The 20,491-nt window shown below is 42.4% G+C and overlaps 2 protein-coding genes across 10 annotated transcripts in view; one reads left to right on the forward strand and one right to left on the reverse strand.

Annotated features, from left to right (window-relative positions):
• The window catches only part of TNFRSF19 (TNF receptor superfamily member 19), a 105,239-nt gene extending 97,010 nt beyond the window's left edge, over positions 1 to 8,229 (forward strand). For 6 of the 9 annotated variants that reach the window (XM_005585485.4, XM_015439059.3, XM_074021711.1 and 3 more), the window contains 3 exons: positions 110 to 212; positions 860 to 1,265; positions 5,541 to 8,229. In XM_005585485.4, the coding sequence (XP_005585542.3) occupies positions 110 to 212; positions 860 to 1,265; positions 5,541 to 5,549 (518 nt within the window). In that variant the 3' untranslated portion in view covers positions 5,550 to 8,229. Of the gene's footprint in view, positions 1 to 109; positions 213 to 859; positions 1,308 to 5,540 lie in introns of those variants that run through there. The other 3 variants (XM_005585481.4, XM_065533063.1, XM_005585482.4) reach the window with 1 other exon arrangement.
• The window catches only part of MIPEP (mitochondrial intermediate peptidase), a 212,397-nt gene that overhangs the window by 9,479 nt on the left and 182,427 nt on the right, over positions 1 to 20,491 (reverse strand). The window contains exon 19 of the transcript XR_006693586.3: positions 3,096 to 3,255. The gene's annotated coding sequence lies outside the window, so the exon portion shown is untranslated. The remainder of the gene's footprint in view (positions 1 to 3,095; positions 3,256 to 20,491) is intronic.

Raw genomic sequence — 20,491 nt, forward strand, 5'->3', positions numbered from 1 at the left:
AATCACCCAAAGGGGAACATCTAAGTTTCCAAGAGGAGTGTTGAGTGTTACTGAGGTGAAAGCTGCCGGAGGGAGGCACTGTGCTTCACACCTGTGCTGTCTTCCCCAGGGCCGGTGCACTTGCTCCCATCCTCGTGCTGTGACAAGGCCTGCAGCCCCGACCGGGCGACTGTTGGTTGTGGGGTGCATTCTGCGGCCAGTCTTCAGGCGAGGTAACTGGGTGCTTTCAATCAATCATTTCATATCCGCCTGTGCAAATATGCATTCTACTAATGTACCGATTTTCATCTGAAACGATGGAAACATCACCTCTTAAATATTAATGACGTTCTGGATATTGGTGGGGTGCAATTCTCAGGCAAGAATTAGGTAGGTCTCTCAAGGTCACTCGTATCCAGTACAACATTCTTTATACTTTACTCTTCATTAATTTTATTTTTGTCTTATGTCCATGATTTCTGACACCTCTGTCATCTGTAATTAACATGTAAGTAATTTTTACCCATGGACTATTATTTTAGAATAGCACTCAATCAAACTCAGATGAGACCCTGCATGTTTTAGACGTTGGAAACTGTCTAAACTGTCTTCCTGTCTAAACAGGAAACTGCATGTTTTAGACGTTGGATTAAATGTAACTATATTAATTAGAAGGAGGGGTGAAAATTCAGTTTTCAAGTAAATGGAGTAATTTGACTTACTGTATTGAGGCAAGTTTATAACAATAGGAAACACTAGAATTCTGATTTAGTATCTAGATATTTCATCTAGAAGACCTAACATTACGGCTGAAATGCTTCTTTGTAGTAGTGTTTTTCTCCCCATCACAGACTTTAAGCTCTTTTGAATGTGTGTGCAGAAACGCAGGCCCAGCCGGGGAGATGGTGCCACCTTTCTTCGGGTCCCTCACGCGGTCCATCTGTGGCGAGTTTTCAGACGCCTGGCCTCTGATGCAGAATCCCATGGGTGGTGACAACATCTCTTTTTGTGACTCTTATCCCGAACTCACTGGAGAAGACATTGTTTCTCTCAGTCCAGAACATGAAAGCTCAACGTCTTTGGCTTCAAATAGCAGTCAAGATTTGGTTGGTGGGGCTGTTCCAATCCAAGCTCATTCTGAAAACTTTACAGCAGCTGCAGATTTATCTAGATGTAACAACACACTGGCAGAACCAGCATCAACTCAGGATGCACCAACTACGAGAAGCCAGCTAGATCAGGAGAGTGGCGCTGTCATCCACGCAGCCACTCAGACGTCCCTCCAGGTAAGGCAGCGACTGGGTTCCCTGTGAACATAGCACTGACTTACACTAGACCAGAACGCTGTTCCCAGCACAAAATTAGGGGGAACCTCATGAGATTTTTTTTGCATCTTTCCTAATTTCTTGTATGTTGTAGAATATGTTTTAAAATAAATTTCAAGTCTTTTTTTAAAAAACTAACACAGCTAATATATAAGAGCAAAGTGTACAGCTGCGTTCTTTTATTCCTCTTGGTAAGTACAACCACTTAGCACAGCACCTGCCGCCTCGTTCCCTGATTGAGAGAGATGCGTCGGATATGGGAGCACCTTGCAGACAATTCCTGACCTTCACTTCTTCCTGTTATATATAGTTATATATCTATTACTTATGCCCAATACTTCAATGTACTTCATTCACTGCCAAGTTTCTGTGAATTTAGGTCTCCTAAAGCTGCTCTTTTCCCTCCTCTCTCTCTTGCTATTGTTTTCTGGATCACTCTACTTTGACAGATTGATTGGTTTGGCTGGAAATTGATTGTTGGTTGTGACCCGAGACCGGGTCGTAAGACCCTCTCAGGCGGGGGGTTTAAAATCAGGTTTGGGTGGAGCGAGGGTGGCACCTGCAGAGATGGGGCTTTCTGCATGCTGCAAAACTGGAGGCAGCAAAGGATTCTGGGGCAACCGGGCACGTCTCTGCTTTCTTCAGGTGAGGACGTGGCCTTTGCTGATTTTGACCTCATGTTTGTAAACATTTCCTTAAATGGGAGCGCATGTATTGTTAGTGTAAGTTCTAGAAGAAAAGTGTCAAGCCTTGAGTGTAAAAGGGCAGAGTCACAGCAACAGTCCAGCTCCCAGGCCCACAAGACCCTGCCCCACAAAGAGGCCGCTGCTGTCACTGCCTGTCCCTCCCTGCCCCAGATCAGCGCCGTGGGTGCGGAGGAGGCAGCTGAGCCTGCTCCAGAGGCGTCTCGCTTCCATGTGCTTCTGTATGCTGGCCTGATTGTATCAGAGACTTAGTGCACAGTCAAAGTGTGAATGCTGATGTGTTCCTTTTAAGATCAGTTCACAAGTTACATATGATCTAAGTCTGCAGTACTTGTTCTCTGTTTTTCGTGTTTGGGTTTTGAAACGGGGTCTCTCTGTCGCCCAGGCTGGAGCTCAGTGGAGCGATCACAGCTCACTGCAGCCTTGTCCTCCCGGGCTCAAGCCACCTTTCCACCTTGTTTGCTTTTTTTAACTACAAAAAAAAATTATCTGGAGAATTTACAGGGGATTCTATAGAGAAAACATTTGTTAGCTTTGGAGGGAAAAAATTGGTTTTGTTCTCAAAATGGGGGAATGGAGAAGTAAGAGAAGGGAGATGAGTGAATGAAGGGAAAACAAATTAGGCAGTTAACACACACAGAGTATCTACCTCTGAGCTTTGCCTGGAGTTAGGAAAGGCTGTTCACTGGTCTTGTTCTTTTGAGCCATCCATAATTAGTAAAATTGTTATGATAAGAAATAAGAAAAGACTTAAGAATTAACCTAGTTGAGTGTAAGTCTCGAGAATGGACTGTGCCCCACACAGCGTAGGAACTGAGAGGACGCAGCAGCCGAGAGCATGTAACAAGTCCTTCACAGCGGAAAGCGTCCACCGACGGATCGGAGGATGCTAGAAACAGGGGAACCCCCCTGCTCAGCAGCAGAGGGCCCAGCTGCCCCCCAGCAGCACTAAATGAGGGGCCCTCGCCACGTCTACTGCATCGTCCGTGACTCTCGTTAGACCATCTGAGGAACTAGGGCTACGGTGCTGGCAGCTGACTGATGACTGTTTTTCAGAATTTTGTCAGGAAACAGAATTACCACTCACCTTAATTTTGTAGCTTGTTCCCAAGTTTGTGATGTCCATTGCCGAGACTAAGGCAGGGAACATCTTCATACAAGGTCATCCCAGCGCCACCTCATTGCCTGCTTGTGTCTGTGCATGTTGGTGCGGTGGGGACAGGATTGTGTGAGCACTGTCATCACAGCTGTATGGACATGATATTTTAGAAACATGCTTTAGGTGGTGAGATTGGCATATCATGACTTATTAACTCTTTTGAAAGACATGCAGGGTAGTTCTCATGATTTCTATATACTTTCAACTCAAATCATTATGAAAAGAAAGTTACAATTACATCTAAACTGAACCTGATGAGAAAATATTACATTCAAGTTGCACAGCATAATTTATTAATGAAAGGTTTTTACTAACTTTTCAAGATGTGTAGTCCTATAATTATTAGATTAATTTAGATAAATCTAAGTATGACATTGAATTTTAAAAAGGAATTGTTAAAATATAGACCATTTTGATTTTTCCCCTATAATAGTAAATAATATTTTGAGCCTATTTTAAGAGATAATAATTTCCAGATGCTGGGAAAAAAAAAAAAAAAAAAAAAAACTTCAGTTGCACTTAATAATCTGTGAAATGTAGCAAATGAACCTTAAGCTACTGCAGGCCTTTGGGGGCGTCGTCCTCCTCTTTATTTCAAGGTTCAACCAAGTGTTTAACTCAAGTAGTTTTGCTTTTGTTTTGTTTTTTTTTTTCCCCATCTAAATTCAAAAAACCAACCCACATTTTCCCCAACAGGCTAATTTTCCAACTACAGGACACATTTACTTCTCATAAAGAATTTGATTTTAGGCTGAGGCAGGAAGATGACTTGAGCTCAGGAGTTTGAGGCTGCAGTGAGCTAGGATCACGCCACTGCACTCCAGCCTGGGCAACAAAGCAAGACCCTGTCTCTTAAAACATAAAATACAATAATTTGATTTCAGCAGCTCACTCTGATGAACCAAAGCACAGGGCATCGCGTTAATTTTATCCATTCCACAGGTTCGTGTTCAGTTAGCTTGGCTCCACGATGTGAGCTCGCTCGTAGCTCAGGAAAACAAAGTGTGTCCATCTGGGAGGTGGATAAGGAGCAGCTGTGGCCAAACAGCATTTCTCTCTTTACGTGGTGTGAGGCCATGATTTCAACGCATGATGCATTTGTTTCCAAAACCTGCATTTGCACACACTAGTTTTCTTGTGGGTGATTTAAGATCACCCATAATCTGATGATAGTTACGGTTCCAGATAAAGCAAATAGGTGTGAGAGCCTTCTTAAGTTTGTATGACTCGATTTGAATCAAGCTTTTCCTATACACATCTCTCCAGATAATGTTCCAGAAGGGAACAAAACTGAGATATTTGGAACATTTTTTGCTGAGCTATTTGAGAGAACAAAGCCAGACTGTGTACTTACAGGAAAAGCATTTCTTGAAGTTGTTTTTAATCCAACATTTAAAATGTCAACAGGAAGAGACAGAAGGAAGGTTAGGAAACATGAGAGGACCCTGGGGTCTAGTGTTTCAATCAATTGAAATCTCTACTTTTTCCTTATTGGCAAAATGAGGATAATTTGCCTCCCACAGAAGGGTTAATGTTGTTATTATAACCATGTCAGTTAACGTATTTGATAAAACTATCTCCTGTTATTGGACGTATTTCTTACGATTTGACTTCTAGATAATCTCCTTAGACCTAGGAATAATTTTTTGCATACACTTACCTGGTATGTCACCAATGCCAAGTTCGTGGTAAGTTAGTGAAGGGTTAATACATGAAGTAAATGTTCAGTGATTTCACTTGCGCCCTTCGTGCATTGAGGTCAGTGCTCTTTGTGATAAGGACACGTCTAATGGCTATACTTTGCTGAGGATATTTTCCCGATAAGGATTGTGAGTATGCTAGGGAGATTGTTATAAGATAAATCTTATTCCCAACTATTTCTGAACGTTCTCTAATAGTTTAATGGAAGTTTCACATTCAAAGACTAAGTTGGCAGATAAAGAATGGCACTATTCATTCATCATATTTGTTCTTTGAAAGAAAGGAAATACAGAATCCTAAAGTATTTACCTACAGATGCTTGCAAGGAACACAGTACAGAAGAAAGAAGCTTTAAATGTTTGAATAAGGTTGAAAGCCCACAGAAGAATGGTTTGTTAATACATTATGATTGCTATGGGTTACAGTATCGTCTTTTAAGTACTCTGCAGTTATTGGGTGACTATGAATTGTTATGAAAACCTTTATTTTATCCTGAGATTACACGGGTAGCTGGATATTTGGATACTACTGAATGAGTTTCTTGTCCATGTGCTATTAAATTCATGGGTACTACTAGTAAAAGTTATGCATAATAATTCTTTACCATTGAAATTTAGCAGATTTAATTTATAAGACATTGTCTCTAAAGCTTCCTTTCTGTTGCTGTTTTAGGAATCTTAAAGGACCTGCTGCTTTCTGCAGTAGACGTGTGTGCTGGAACCCAAAGAGTGCTCCTTTGTTAGGCTTATGGACTGAGCAGTCTGGACCTTACATGGCTTCTGGGGCAAAAATAAATCTGAACCAAACTGACGGCATTTGAAGCCTTTCAGCCAGTTGCTTCTGAGCCAAACCAGCTGTAAGCTGAAACCTCAGTGAATAACAAGAAAAGACTCCAGGCCGACTCATGATACTCTGCATCTTTCCTACATAAGGAGCTTCTCTGCCACAAAAGTGACTTCAAAGAAGGATGGGTTGAGTTGGCAGCCTATGAGATTGTGGACATATAACAAGAAACAGAAATGCCTTCATGCTTATTTTCATGGTGATTGTGGTTTTACAAGACTGAAGACCCAGAGTATACTTTTTCTTTCCAGAAATAATTTCATACCGCCTGTGAAATGTCAGATAAATTACCTTAGCTTTTATGTAGAATGGGTTCAAAAGTGAGTGTTTCTATTTGAGAAGGACACTTTTTCATCATCTAAACTGAGTCACGTAGGTGGTTAGAATGGCCTTCATATTGCCTGCCTAAATCTTGGGTTTATTAGATGAAGTCAACTGAATCAGAGGAATCAGACAGAGGAGGATAGCTCTTTCCGGAATCCACACTTCAGCCTCGGTCTCATACACACCCGCTGGTGCTGATCTCAGGAGCACACCAGGGCCAGGGAATGTGGCTGAGAAAGGGCAGCCCATTGCCCGGAATTAACACATATTGTGGAGACTTGTATGCAAAGGCTGGCATATGTATATGAAAATCAGTTGATATAGAAACATTTGTTGCATCTGTCCCTCTGCCTGAGCTTAGAAGATTATAGAAAAAGGGTATTTATAAACATAAATGACCTTTTACTGGCATTGTATCTTATACTAAAGGCTTTAGAAATTACAGCATAGCAGCTTCCCCTACTACTGCAATAGTCTTCCATGAGAACACACCACACGTTAGGACTAGAAGAAAATGCTCCATTTGTAGGGGTTTAGATGAAGCAGCTGTAACTGCCCTAGTGTAGTTTGACCAGGACATTGTCGTGCTCCTTCTGATCGTGTAAGATTAGTTAGCACATCATCTCCTACTTCAGCCATCCGGTGTTGGATTTAAGAGGATGGAGTTTCTTTCTATTAAGGTGCTCTATCCCCTACCATCTACACACTAGCATCGTCTCTAGAGTTAAGACAGAAATGAACCCCGTTCAGTCACAAAGCAGCGAATGGTTCATTTGCTCTTACTCTTTATGCCCTGGAGAAGACTTACTTGAACAGGGCATTTTTTTAGACTTTTGAACATCAGTATGTTCGAGTGCGCTACAATATTTTGGTTTGGAATTGCCCTGTCCAAGTCACTGTCTTTTAACATTTAAACTGAATATTAAAATGTGTCTTTCCTAGGATATTTTTATCTTCTCATGTATTACCCACGGTTTTCTCTCTTTGTGAAAGATTAGTAACATTTAATGAGTCCTTTTTCTTGTGGCCTTTTCTCCATAGTTTCAGGTTTTGGTATGTGTTCACTAGCTTGCCTGTGTCTGGTACATCTCGTGACCTCAATTCCCTCACCTGAAATAGGAAATGAGTGTTTCACTGTAGCCCCCAAGCTGTCATGTCAGCCTAGTGCCTAGTCATAATTGATTGATTTTTTCCTGGATTACTTTTTTTTTTTAAGTATAAACCAATGATCCTTTGGTAGTATGAACTCTTAGGAAAATTGCCTTTTGGACATGTAAAATATTTAGGATTTGACCACACAATGGCTGTGAAAATGCAAGTAGAGTTTCCTCGCGTGACCTCACCGTGATTCACATACGTGCCACTATTTGCCATCTGGTCCTTTCTGTTATGACAGAGAGATGATGAAAGTGGGCAGGGCTGTGTTCCTTTGTGTAGCCTGTATATATTTTCCACATGTAGAACCCTGATTAACTTCAAGGACAAACACTGGTTGGAGAAAGCCAGACTGATGGGAATGAGATTTTGGCCAAAAATCCCAAAACATCATTTGCAATCAGCAGAGAACTGCTTAGGGTTGAAAATGGATTTCATTTGCTACTGAATGTGATAAATCCTGTGTAACTTGTATCAACATGAAGACATTTTACCCTACCGCTCTAGCAATATGCAACAATGTGATATTTTACACTTTGTCAACATTTGAAAAAAAAATCCAATTTACACTTCACTTTGTTGGAATTATCCCATAGCACTCAATAAACTCAGCTGCTAGAGTGCCGACGTCAGGAAGGCTGGTCGGGTAATGCGTGTGGCTGAATGGGCATAACCACTGTGGCTTCTCGGACTGCAGAAGCTCGTTGACAAGAATGAGGAGGATTTCAGGAGCAACCAAGTATGGTCATGCATTTTCTCATTTTGTGTATATGGAATATATTTTTAAATAGAGATTTTTCTACTTTAGATAAAGTGTTAATGTTGCTATTACCTAGGTTAAGCACTATTGTCTGTGTTGGTAAAAAAAAAAAAAAAAAAAAGGAAAGGAAAACCATCCTTGCTTTAAAATAGCTTAAATCAATGTACATTTCATCATTGCTATTTTGCATACTGGAATTTATAAATGTGTAAATTATCATATTCTTAGTTTTGTAATACCTTTTTTATTTGTGAATAAAATTGTCACCTGGTATTCTTATTTATGTGTTCAGTGAGAGAATGATTGATTTTGTGGATGCAGACGTGTTTTTTTCTTTCAAAAGTCTGTGTGAGGGTTTTGCAGAATTCTGCTGCCTCTGGGCACAGCGGCTCCTGCCTGTGGCCCCAGATATTAGGAGGCTGAGGCAGAAGGATCATGAGCCTAGGAGTTTGAGGCCAGCCCGGACAACATAACGAGGCTCTGTCACTAAAACCTGTGCTCTGGAGAGGGACGGAAGCCCCTCTGGCTCCTCAGGCTTTTGGAGGGTGATTTGTAATCCTCACTGGTGACCTGTGAGGGAGAGTCTGGAAACACAGCCAGGCGCATTGGGCTACTTGGAAGGTGCTCTGTGGCCCCTGAGAAGCTTTGACATCAAGGTCTTATCGTGATCTCTATTTTTTCCCTTCCTCTTACGGCACAAAGAGGGAAAGAACTAAAGAGAAAGTTTTGTATCCTTCTAGATGGAGCTCAGCCAGGTGTCCTGCAGAGGGGGACTAAAGAGAGGAAGGCGGAGACTTCCACAGAGCAGGAATCCTTCCTTTCTTCCCTCTACTCAGTAAAGCTTTTAAGGCTATTATTCGATTTTGAGAAAGGACTTTAAACTTCCTGGAAAAAAAATACTTTAAAAAATGTTACAGGCCGGGCGCGGTGGCTCAAGCCTGTAATCCCAGCACTTTGGGAGGCCGAGACGGGCGGATCACGAGGTCAGGAGATCGAGACCATCCTGCCTAACACGGTGAAACCCCGTCTCTACTAAAAAAAAAATTTAAAAAACTAGCCGGGTGAGGTGGCGGGCGCCTGTAGTCCCAGCTACTCGGGAGGCTGAGGCAGGAGAATGGCGTGAACCCGGGAGGCGGAGCTTGCAGTGAGCTGCGATCCGGCCACTGCACTCCAGCCCGGGCGACAGAGCGAGACTCCGTCTCAAAAAAAAAAAAAAAAAAAAAAGTTACAGTGACATCCTGCTCTCTCAGCAGGTGAGTTTCTGCTGTTGACACTGGATTCTCTGAGGGAAGGACATTGACTTCCCCCCGACACCCCCACTTGCACCCTAGCGCCCCAGAGCACGTGGACTTTCCTGGTGTCCATGGAGACTGGTTTAGCTGATGGGTACCATAAATCCATCAACTCTCTGAGAGAAATAACTCAAAGCTAATAAGATTCTCCCAGGAGGTCTGGACTATTTTATTGTAATAACAATGACATATTTTCATTGTTAGCACTATTATTAAAGTTTCTGCAACTGGCTACTTATTCTGAATGTGTCCCATTTTAAACTAAGAAGGTATTGTCTGATTTTTTTAAAAATTTATTTTTTGAGACAGTCTTGCTCTGTCACCCAAGCTGCAGTGCACCTCCCAGGTTCACGCAATTCTCCTGCCTCAGCTTCCTGCATAGCTGGCGTTACAGGTGCATGCCACCACACTGGTTAATTTTTGTGTTTTTGGTTTTTTTTTTAAATAAATGGGGTTTCACCATGTTGGTCAGGCTAGTCTCGAACTCCTGACCTCAAATGATCTTCCCACTTCAGCTTGCTGGAATCCCAAATTGCTGGAATTACAGGCTTGAGCCACTGCACCTGGCCTAGTCTCATTTTTTAAAAACGAATTTGGCACCAACTAAGGTCTGTAAATAGAGCTTAAGTTTATCATTCAGTCTTGAAAGTGAACAGTGGTCTGAGAGGTTTCAAAATCGTCTATAATATCGAACAAGTTTCAGTAAGTCCTGGTATGTGATTATAGGGACATCATTATGCTGAGTCAAGGCAGCAGTTCACACTAGCCTTGGTTATGTCACACTTCAGCCAACGGAGGGTTGAAAGGTCTCTACTCCAGAGAGTCAGCTGACCAAGGTTAGGTCATCTCATGAATGGCCAGTGGCGTCTGAATTAGTGTGATCCATGACTGCTTGAAATTCACCTCTCCAGAAGACTTGAATTCTTGAGTTACCAGCAACACCACTTTCTCTAGAACCATGGGTGGTCTTCTGAAAGAGGCTTCATTTTTTGTTCTATAAAGACAGAGGATTCTTTTTTCCATAATTTCTAATGGCATTAGCTGTTCCTACTTCAGACTGATAGCTGTGTTCTGGTAGTTTTGTTTGGGGCGGAATTTAACTAGCAGAACTATGTAGAGGGATTTTCTTTACCTGGGTTGATTATTTACAGTAAATACAAGATCTGCAGACCATTCTGCCAGCAATCTTTTAATCGCAGGTTAGGGAGGCGGACTGTGCCACCGCGAGGCATGCCATCCCTCCACAGATCAGAGATGAATCATTCCCCTTGAAGTTTTGTTTTGTTTTGTTTTGTTTTTTGAGACGGAGTCTCGCTCTTTCGCCCAGGCTGGAGTGCAGTGGCGCGATCTCTGCTCAATCAAGCTCCGCCTCCCCGCTTCACGCCATTCTCCTGCCTCAGCCTCCAGAGTAGCTGGGACCACAGGCGCCCGCCACCACGCCCGGCTAATTTTTTGTATTTTTAATAGAGACGGGGTTTCACTGTGTTAGCCAGGATGGTCTCGATCTCCTGACCTTGTGATCCGCCTGCCTCGGCCTCCCAAAGTGCTGGGATTACAGGCATGAGCCACTGCGCCCAACTGTTTCCCTTGAAGTTCTAAATGCAAGTCCAAGTCCTCTCAGAAGACTCACTCTAGTAGCCATTTCCTGTGGCAGTCCTTAATTTATGCACTCCACATACATTTATATAGCATAGAGCATGTGCTTGGTTCTAACTGCAGTGCCAGGGCCAGAGAAGATATGAAGAAATACAAGGAAACCAAGGCTTTTAAGTGTTTATAAAGTAGACCTGAGCCAGCGTGGTGGCTCACGCCTGTAATCCCAGCACTTTGCAAGGCTGATGCAAGAGGATTACTTGAGGCCAAGAGTTTGAGACCAGTCTGGACAACAATCTGAGACTCCATCTCTACAAAAAAAGAAAAAAAATTACCCAGTGTGGTGGTGCATGCCTATAGTCCTAGCTACTCAGGAGGACCAAGCAGGAGGATCCTTGAGCCCAGGAGTTTGAGGCTGCAGTGAGCTGTGTTACAGCCATTGTACTCCCGCCTGGGCAGCAGAGCAAGAACCTGTCCCTAATAAAATAGCTCTTAATTGTAAAAACACAAGTGCAAATCCTTCTGGGGACAGTGAGGAGGGGGCACAGAAGCTGGGAGGGAAAGTCCTCTGCACTGGGCCATGAAGACTCATGTGGCATTCACCAGGCAAGTGGAGGGATGGAAAATGCTAGAACCGCAGGTGGAAAAGCTCAGCCTGTGCTGGGAGTGGGAGAAGTGCAGGGAGGCTGGAGCACGAGGACACGGGTGAGGTGGCTCAGGGCAGAGTTCTAGCCCAACAGGCACCCAGTGGGTCCTGCCCTGGGGCTGGAGCTTCCCCACGGGGGACTGACTGACCTCTGCGAAGGGATGACAGACATAAAAACCAAAATAGTCTTCCAGAAGCTTCAGAGTTCCAGAGGGAGGTGAGTGGGCCTCTATTCAGTAGCAGCAAATCCCCAATCACTGGGAGGGACCAGCCCCCTGCCAGGAGTGAAGGTGGACAGCCTCTCTCCTGTTTGGAAATACTGAGCCTAAGCTCGTTCCGCAATATCTGGGTCATGTTGGTCCGGTTCTGATTTCCAGCAGGGCAGTGCCGAGCCTCAGGTGCAAGTTTAGGACTCAGCGGAACCATCTGCTGACATCAAACAAACCCTGCACTGGAGTCCTGAGAAGACAAGGCTGAAAAGGCTAGCACACTGCACTAGAGCGGCCATGGCCTCCCTGTGCCTGTGGTTTGCATCAAGCACCTTCGTGGCCTTTTTATCCTGGGCCTGGGACGCACTCACATTGTCCTGCCCAGCCTGGAGCTCCAGGCAACCCTACCACCAGATCTGGGCCATTCTTCAGGGCGATGGGTGTTGGCACATCTGTTTCTAAATCTTAGCTTTGTGCATCTGTTTCTAAATCTTAGCCAGTCGCCTTCACCTGAAAGCCACCTCGAGCCTGATCGTGTCTGTCTGCACCCTACCCTTGTCGTGGAGACGCTGTTGCTTTCGTTCCCTGCCATCACACGGCTGAGCAGCCTCCCCACGGGAAACCCATGGGGCCAGAAGGCTGGCACCCGGCTTGGGAAGGACAGCAAAGCCTGTGCAGCCTGCCTGTGGCCGTTTCTGCATCATCGCCTTCTGCAGCTCAGGAGGGGCTACCCTTGCCCTTCTGTCTCCCAGACGACTCCATCTGCTCCCCAGCATCCTGGCATTATTGAAGTCACAGAAAGCTTCTGGCTGCATCTGAGAGCTGTTTGGATATTTTAACCACACACAAATGCACTGAGAGGCAACTAGGTTAATAAATGGGCCAACCGATTCAATGCCATCCCTATCAAGCTACCAATGAGTTTCTTCACAGAATTGGAAAAAACTGCTTTAAAGTTCATATGGAACCAAAAAAGAGCCCACATTGCCAAGACAATCCTAAGTCAAAAGAACAAAGCTGGAGGCATCACGCTACCTGACTTCAAACTATACTACAAGGCTACAGTAACCAAAACAGCATGGTACTGGTACCAAAACAGAGATATAGACCAATGGAACAGAACAGAGTCCTCAGAAATAATACCACACATCTACAGCCATCTGATCTTTGACAAACCTGAGAGAAACAAGAAAAGCAGAAAGGATTCCCTATTTAATAAATGGTGCTGGGAAAATTGGCTAGCCATAAGTAGAAAGCTGAAACTGGATCCTTTCCTTACTCCTTATACGAAAATTAATTCAAGATGGATTAGAGACTTAAATGTTAGACCTAATACCATAAAAACCCTAGAAGAAAACCTAGGTAGTACCATTCAGGACATAGGCATGGGCAAAGACTTCATGTCTAAAACACCAAAAGTAACGGCAGCAAAAGCCAAAATTGACAAATGGGATCTAATTAAACTAAAGAGCTTCTGCACAGCAAAAGAAACTACCATCAGAGTGAACAGGCAACCTACAGAATGGGAGAAAATTTTTGCAATCTACCCATCTGACAAAGGGCTACTATCCAGAACCTACAAAGAACTCAAACAAATTTACAAGAAAAAAACAAACAACCCCATCAAAAAGTGGGCAAAGGATATGAACAGACATTTCTCAAAAGAAGACATTCATACAGCCAACAGACACATGAAAAAATGCTCATCATCACTGGCCATCAGAGAAATGCAAATCAAAACCACAATGAGATACCATCTCACACCAGTTAGAATGGCGATCATTAAAAAGTCAGGAAACAACAGGTGCTGGAGAGGATGTGGAGAAATAGGAACACTTTTACACTGTTGGTGGGATTGTAAACTAGTTCAACCATTATGGAAAACAGTATGGCGATTCCTCAAGGATCTAGAACTAGATGTACCATATGACCCAGCCATCCCATTACTGGGTATATACCCAAAGGATTATAAATCATGCTGCTATAAAGACACATGCACACATATGTTTATTGCGGCACTCTTCACAATAGCAAAGACTTGGAATCAACCCAAATGTCCATCAGTGACAGACTGGATTAAGAAAATGTGGCACATATACACCATGGAATACTATGCAGCCATAAAAAAGGATGAGTTTGCGTCCTTTGTAGGGACATAGATGCAGCTGGAAACCATCATTCTTAGCAAACTATCACAAGAACAGAAAACCAAACACCGCATCTTCTCACTCATAGGTGGGAACTGAACAGTGAGATCACTTGGACTCGGGAAGGGGAACATCACACACCGGGGCCTATCATGGGGAGGGGGGAGGGGGAGGGATTGCATTGGGAGTTATACCTGATGTAAATGACGAGTTGATGGGTGCTGATCAGTTGATGGGTGCAGCACACCAACATGGCACAAGTATACATATGTAACAAACCTGCACGTTATGCACATGTACCCTAGAACTTAAAGTATAATAATAATAAATTAATTAAAAAAATAAAAAATAAAAAAAAGTGTCTCCCAAAAAAAAAAAAAAAAAAGAAAAAGAAAAAGAAAATAAATAAATAAATAAATGGGCCAACCAGAGGCAAAACCCAAGCATAAAGTTGAGGGAGAAGCCACCCAGAAAATGTAAGAATCCCCAGATCCGATGATCAGATGTGAGAGAATGCACCCCTGGTGGTCTCCAAAGGCCTAGAACTAAAAGGCAACAGCTCCCTCATGACTGTTGTGTTGGGTGAAAGAGAAGCAGAATCCCAGGACCCAAACTCACTATGCAGAAGGGAAAGTTAAGCTTGGGAACTGAGTCACTGACAATGTTTTCCCAAACAGCTGTAATTTCACAACCTGGCTTCACAGCCTCATTCCCTCTGCTCCCTCTTTTCACAAGCTTGCTTTATCTTCCGTAGAATGCAGATTTGCTGAGCTGGAGGTAATGCACAGTTGCCATTCTCCTCTATGCCATCTTTTCACATGTGAAATGTAGATTTACTGAAGCTAGACAGAGCTGCACAGGTGTAAGCATTGGCCTCACTGCCTCCACTCTTCCCTTTTCTCCCTCCTGCTTGCTCTTTCCCCTTTAAATACTGAAGTTCACAAAGGCCCCTCTAGGAAAAGCAGAGGTCACAGATGCCCCTGTTGTCAGAGATGTGTGCACCAGAGCAATTCCATCTTAAACAGGAGCTGGGTAAACTGAGGCTGAGACCTATTGGGCTGCATTCCCAGACAGTTAAGCCATTCTAAGTCACAGGATGAGATAGGAGGTCAGCACACGATACATAGGTCATAAAGACCTTGCTGATAAAATGGGTCGCTGTAAAGAAGTTGGCCAAAACCCACCAAAACCAAGATGGTGACGAGAGTGACCTCTGGTCGTCCTCACTGCTGCACTCCTATTAGTGCCGTAACAGTTTACAAATACCACGGCAAGATCAGGAAGTTACCCTATAGGGTCTAAAAGGGGAGGACATGAATAGTCCACCCCTTGTTTAGCATATCATTAAGACATAACCATGAAAATAGGCAACCAGCAGCCCTCAGGGTCTATGGAGTAGCCATTCTTTTATTCCTTTATTTTCCTAATACACTTGCGTCCACTTTATTCTACAGACTTACCCTGAATTATTTCTTGCTCGAGATCCAAGAGCCCTCTCTGGGTCTGGATTGGGACCCCTTTCCTTGTAACATCTTTCTGGCGACCACAGAAGCAACTATAGTATGGAACCCCCTACCCCAACAGCTAACTTTGGGTAAGTGGTGGGGTCCGATAACATCTTTCTGATGAATCACGTAAGGGACGATACTGAGGAAACCCCCCTTTCCAAAGAAAATAGACTGCAGAACTGATTAGTCGACTTCGGGTAAGCGGTAGGATACTTGGGAAAAGAATGGAATTGGGTTAGAGGCCCAACTTAGGGGAGTTAGAGTCTCTAAGACAGACTGGGTTAGAGGCCTCTCTTAATAAAAGGAAAGGATGCTTGATCGACCTTGGATTAGAGGACCAACTTAGGAGGGTTAGAGGCCCCTCTCCATAAAATCCCTCTCAGTAAAATCCCTGTTGGCTAAGAATGGGTTTGGCACTATGGGATGTTAACCTCTATTCTCTTTGGATTAATCACCTTTCACTCTTTGCTGATGGCTATAGGTGACAGGGTTAGGCATATACAGGATCATGGAACATGGGGAGCTTTTTCCTCTCCAAAAAGGGGAAACTGGAGAGCTGATGGAACTCCTGGAAAATATCTCTTTGCTATTGATAAGAGACCACTTGAACTTTTCAGGGCTGCTGCATGGGTGGGCCTTTCTCTGGCCTCCCTGAGTGCCTCACCTTCCCCACCCTGCCACAAGCAATGCTTTTCTCCCTTGCTTTTTGTCTCTCTCTCTGTGCCAACTAGTTGGATGAATGGTAAAAATCATCGTTTATCTCCCATAAAGTTTTGATTAATGAGAAAAAGATTTTGTGAGGCTAGTCGTAAGCTGTAGCGAAACTGATGTGGTTCGTAGGTCTTTCTGTATTGTTCTGTCCTGGAGAGGTGCGCCTTAGGATAGAACATAGGCTTAGGACACCTGTAAACCTGCTTTTCAAGATAGCCCAGGAAACTGGTCAGTCATGTCCTTCGGAGCTTGACCTTGTAACCATATGAACGTGCTTTCTCTTTTCCCAATGGCAGCCCAAGTTCAGAGTTCAATTCCTGGCTTAAAGAATAAGTCCTTTATCTTCTATGTATTTATATATGTTGTATGTGTGATGTTTAAATCTCAAAGAGCTTTGATTAATTTGTTTAGTAACAAGAGCTTCAACAGAATATTTTGTGAGAAAAGTAAAAAGTGTAATGCCTTTTATTTAGTTCATGTGACTTAAGTAATCTTTGGGAAATAAAGAGAGTTTTAAAGATTATTGGTAAAATAAAAATATCTTCAATAATGTAAACATTTGGTATAAATTATGCAGGTCAGATATTAAGTTTACTAAATGCTTTAAGGTCATAAACTGCTTCTTTGGCTTTTGAAAATTGTTCAGTTTACCTGCTTTGGAGCATTATATTCCAGATAAGGCCTGGGGACATGTGGTGTTAGGCAGGCCCCCCACCTATGCTGGAAAGAGTCAATCCTTATCTGCACTTCTGCCTGGTGTGTCCTGGGCTAGGCTCCACGCCTAGTACTTCATTAGCTTACCAAAGTTTTCATCAAAAGAAAAAGTTGCTAAGAGTTAACAGTGTGGCATGTATTTGAAACTACTGAAAAAAACAGTTTTACATGCAGGGTATGTAAGGAAAGTAGAATGTACTTTTAGCAAAAGATTATAAGAAGTCATGGGAATGTGGATTTTCTTGCCTATATAAAAGGGCTAAAGAATTGTTTTAAGTTAGGATAAAGCTAAAGGTTTAAGCAAGTTGTGGAAGGTTTGTGAAAAATTAATCTTGTACAAGAAATTCTGTGTGTGAACATATTGGCTAAAATTAAAGGGGTACTATTCAGTTTTTCTCATAAATTAAACATTGGAATAAAAGCACAGCAGGTTTTTCTTAGAGCAAAATCCTGCTTATGAGCTGCTCTTTAACAAAAATTGTAAAGGGTTATGAAAGGTTTATGAGAATCTTACCTTATGGTCAAACAGTAAAACTGGGTAGATATGTCTATAAGGTTTTATTAAGAATGGGATTTGACATCAATAATGCATTAATGCAACAGTGACATTTGGCTTATTTGGTTTAAAAAATCATACAAGCAGCACTGTCAAATATAAAATGGTGTTTGGTTTTCTTTGGGCTGCATTTGTATAAATATGTTACTGGTATGTGTCCAAAAATTATGAGAAACTCCTATGATTCTAATATGGCTTACTGTACGTTATTAATAATTACAATTGTTACATAAAATCATTGTATGCCCCAGAGGTAACAAAATTTCTTTGTCAATCATATTTTTAACTGTGGCTGTCCTAAGACATTTTGTCACCCACAAACAAGTGTTACCTTGTTTTGTTCCTCTTTAGATGGTGGTTTATAATCAAATACAGGGCTTTGACAGGTGTTCTTAAATGCAGGTTTCTGATAACTTCAAAAATTGTGACATTAGAGGAAACAATTTTCAGAACTCTCATGGAGAAGTGGAATGTTCATGAATATCAGAACAGGAGTTAACTGCATAGACTGAACAGAAGCTATTTACAGTTTTTAACAATTGAGTATAGTACACTCCTGTGAACAAATTTAGAGAATATTTGTTTCTCTCTACCTGATTTCTCCAGAATTTGGAAATTATTCATGAGTATTCTTAATTTACGGCAAATAATTACTTGTGTAAGTGCAATAAGAATCTGTTTTCTTTCGTAACAGGACAATTGGAAAAACTGGTTATTTTACCAAGGCTTTGACTGGAATGGCATGCTTTCCTTTAAGGAATCAAACTTGATTTTTAAAGCCAATAAAAGCCCCATGGGGAAATGCCTTATACCTTGCCTATGCAGTCCCTGTGCAGGGTTTCTGACCTGTGGTAAGTAAAGAACGTCACTTTCTAACAGGTCCAGGAGCCCCAGGTTATCTTGGAACCTCAAGTGGAGAGGAATTTACCCAGCTCATAGGTATTTGAGGGTACAAACTGATGGCAGGGCTCAGCTCTAAAAAGTCTTATCTAAAATTCCTTCTATGGAACAGAGTTCCATCAAAGCCAATTTAAAAAGAGTTTATGTGAAAAATAATTATTCTTGTTGCACTTTATACAAATAGTCATGCCAAGTATAATAAGGCAAATCATTCTTACCATGATTTGTCTTTAGTAAAAATAGGAAACTGGAGAGAGAGATATTATGTTTCAAGAACTATGGAACATCTATTATTAGATTCTAGGCTCATCAATTGTTTTTAAAGTTTGTTTCTGCAATTTAGGCTAATTCTGTTTATTCCTATGAACCAACCAGTGAGCTCTGCCTGCTGCTCAGAAGAAACAAGACAGATGGGTAATGTAGAAATCTGGATCAGTATTCTAAATCTGGACATGTATTAGAATTGACTAGCAATCCCATATCAGCTTGATTCCAGCAGCTATTCAGTTCATGGAAAGCCTTCTTATTTTGTTTACTTGAAATAACTTTACTTATTTTGCTTTATTATTGTCAAATATATTGCTGTTGTACTTTGTGTCGGAATGCAGAATAAGCTTATAAAATGTTGTCTTAAATTGAACACTTGTTAATCTTCCAGATAGAACCTTTTGTCAGAACTCAAGAATGTTGAATGGCACTCGCCATACTGACACTTTCTGACTGAGCTCTACCCTGAATACAAGAGACTCTAATGGTTGGGCAGGAACAGCATCGCCCCTTTTCAGCCTCAAGAAGTTACAGAAGATGGATCTTTATCCCTCCGCAACCCTTAGGATTAAAAGTTCTCTTATAAGAGGGTGGAAGGGGGAGAAATATCACAGGCCTCTGAACCAGAGCAACTCCATTTTTTTTTTTTTGAGATGGAGTCTCGCTCTGTCACCCAGGCTGGAGTGCAGCAGCGCAATCTCAACTCACTGCAAGCTCCGCCTCCCAGGTTCACGCCGTTCTCCTGTCTCAGTCTCCCAAGTAGCTGGGACTACAGGTGCCTGCCACTACGCCCAGTTAATTTTTTTTGTATTTTTATTAGAGACAGGGTTTCACTGTGTTAGCTAGGATGGTCTCAATCTCCTGACCTTGTGATCCACCCACCTCAACCTACCAAAGTACTGGGACTACAGGCATGAACCACCGTGCCCGGCAGCAACTCTATCTTACATAGGAACTGGGTAAAATGAGGATGAGACCTACTGGGCTGCATTCCCACACGGTTAAGACATTCTAAGTCACAGGATAAGAGGTCAGCACAAAACACAGGTCATAAAGACCTTGTTGATAAAACAGTTTGCAGTAAAGAAGTTGGCTAAAAGCCACCAAAACCAAGATGGTGACAAGAGTGACCTCTGGTCGTTCTCACTGCTACACGCCTATTAGTGCCATAACAGTTTACAAATGCCATGCCAACATCAGGAAGTTACCTTATCTGGTCTAAAAGAGGGGGACATAAATGATCCACCCCTTGTTTAGCATATCATCAAGAAATAATTTTTTAAAATGGGCAACTAGCAACCTTGGGAAGCTCTGTCAATGGAGTAGCCATTCCTTTATTCCTGTATTTTCCTAATAAACTTGCTTTCACTATACTCTACAGACTCACCCTGAATTCTTTCTTACACAAGATCCAAGAACCCTCTCTCGAGTCTAGATTGGGACCCCTTTCCTGCAACACTGTGAGGTGTGATTTTCCCCCGGGGCACATCCTCACCCTTGGCTAAATAAACCTCAAGACCTTTGAGACACCTGCCTGTTGCTTTTTGGTTCAGTTTGCATCTTTCTGCAAATGAATGTGTTATAGTGATGTTACTAAAACTAATCCTGAGATCCTGAGAGAAAAAGTGGGATCCTGGTGTTTCTTCAAGACTCAAGAAGCGTAAGGTTAATTTGGGGGAGGGGATTATAATTAATACTTGTGGAAAGGAAGACTTTTCTTCTTCAGTTATTGCTTTCATTGTTTTCTCCTTTCCTTCACGTCCCTTACCCGTCTCTGAAGGGAATATTTAAACCTCTTTTGTTAAAACAAACAAAAACAATCTCAATACTTCACAGCTAGACTTTGCACACTGGACATTTCTGTCAGAAGTGATGAATATACAATTATGCACTCTGCATAATGATGTTTAGGTCAATGACAGGCTGCGTATACCACAGTGGTCCCATAGCTTATAATGGAGCTGAAAAATTCCTATCACCTACTGATGTCACAGCTGT

This window comes from Macaca fascicularis, chromosome 17, assembly GCF_037993035.2.
Source record: "Macaca fascicularis isolate 582-1 chromosome 17, T2T-MFA8v1.1".
NCBI lineage: Eukaryota > Metazoa > Chordata > Mammalia > Primates > Cercopithecidae > Macaca > Macaca fascicularis.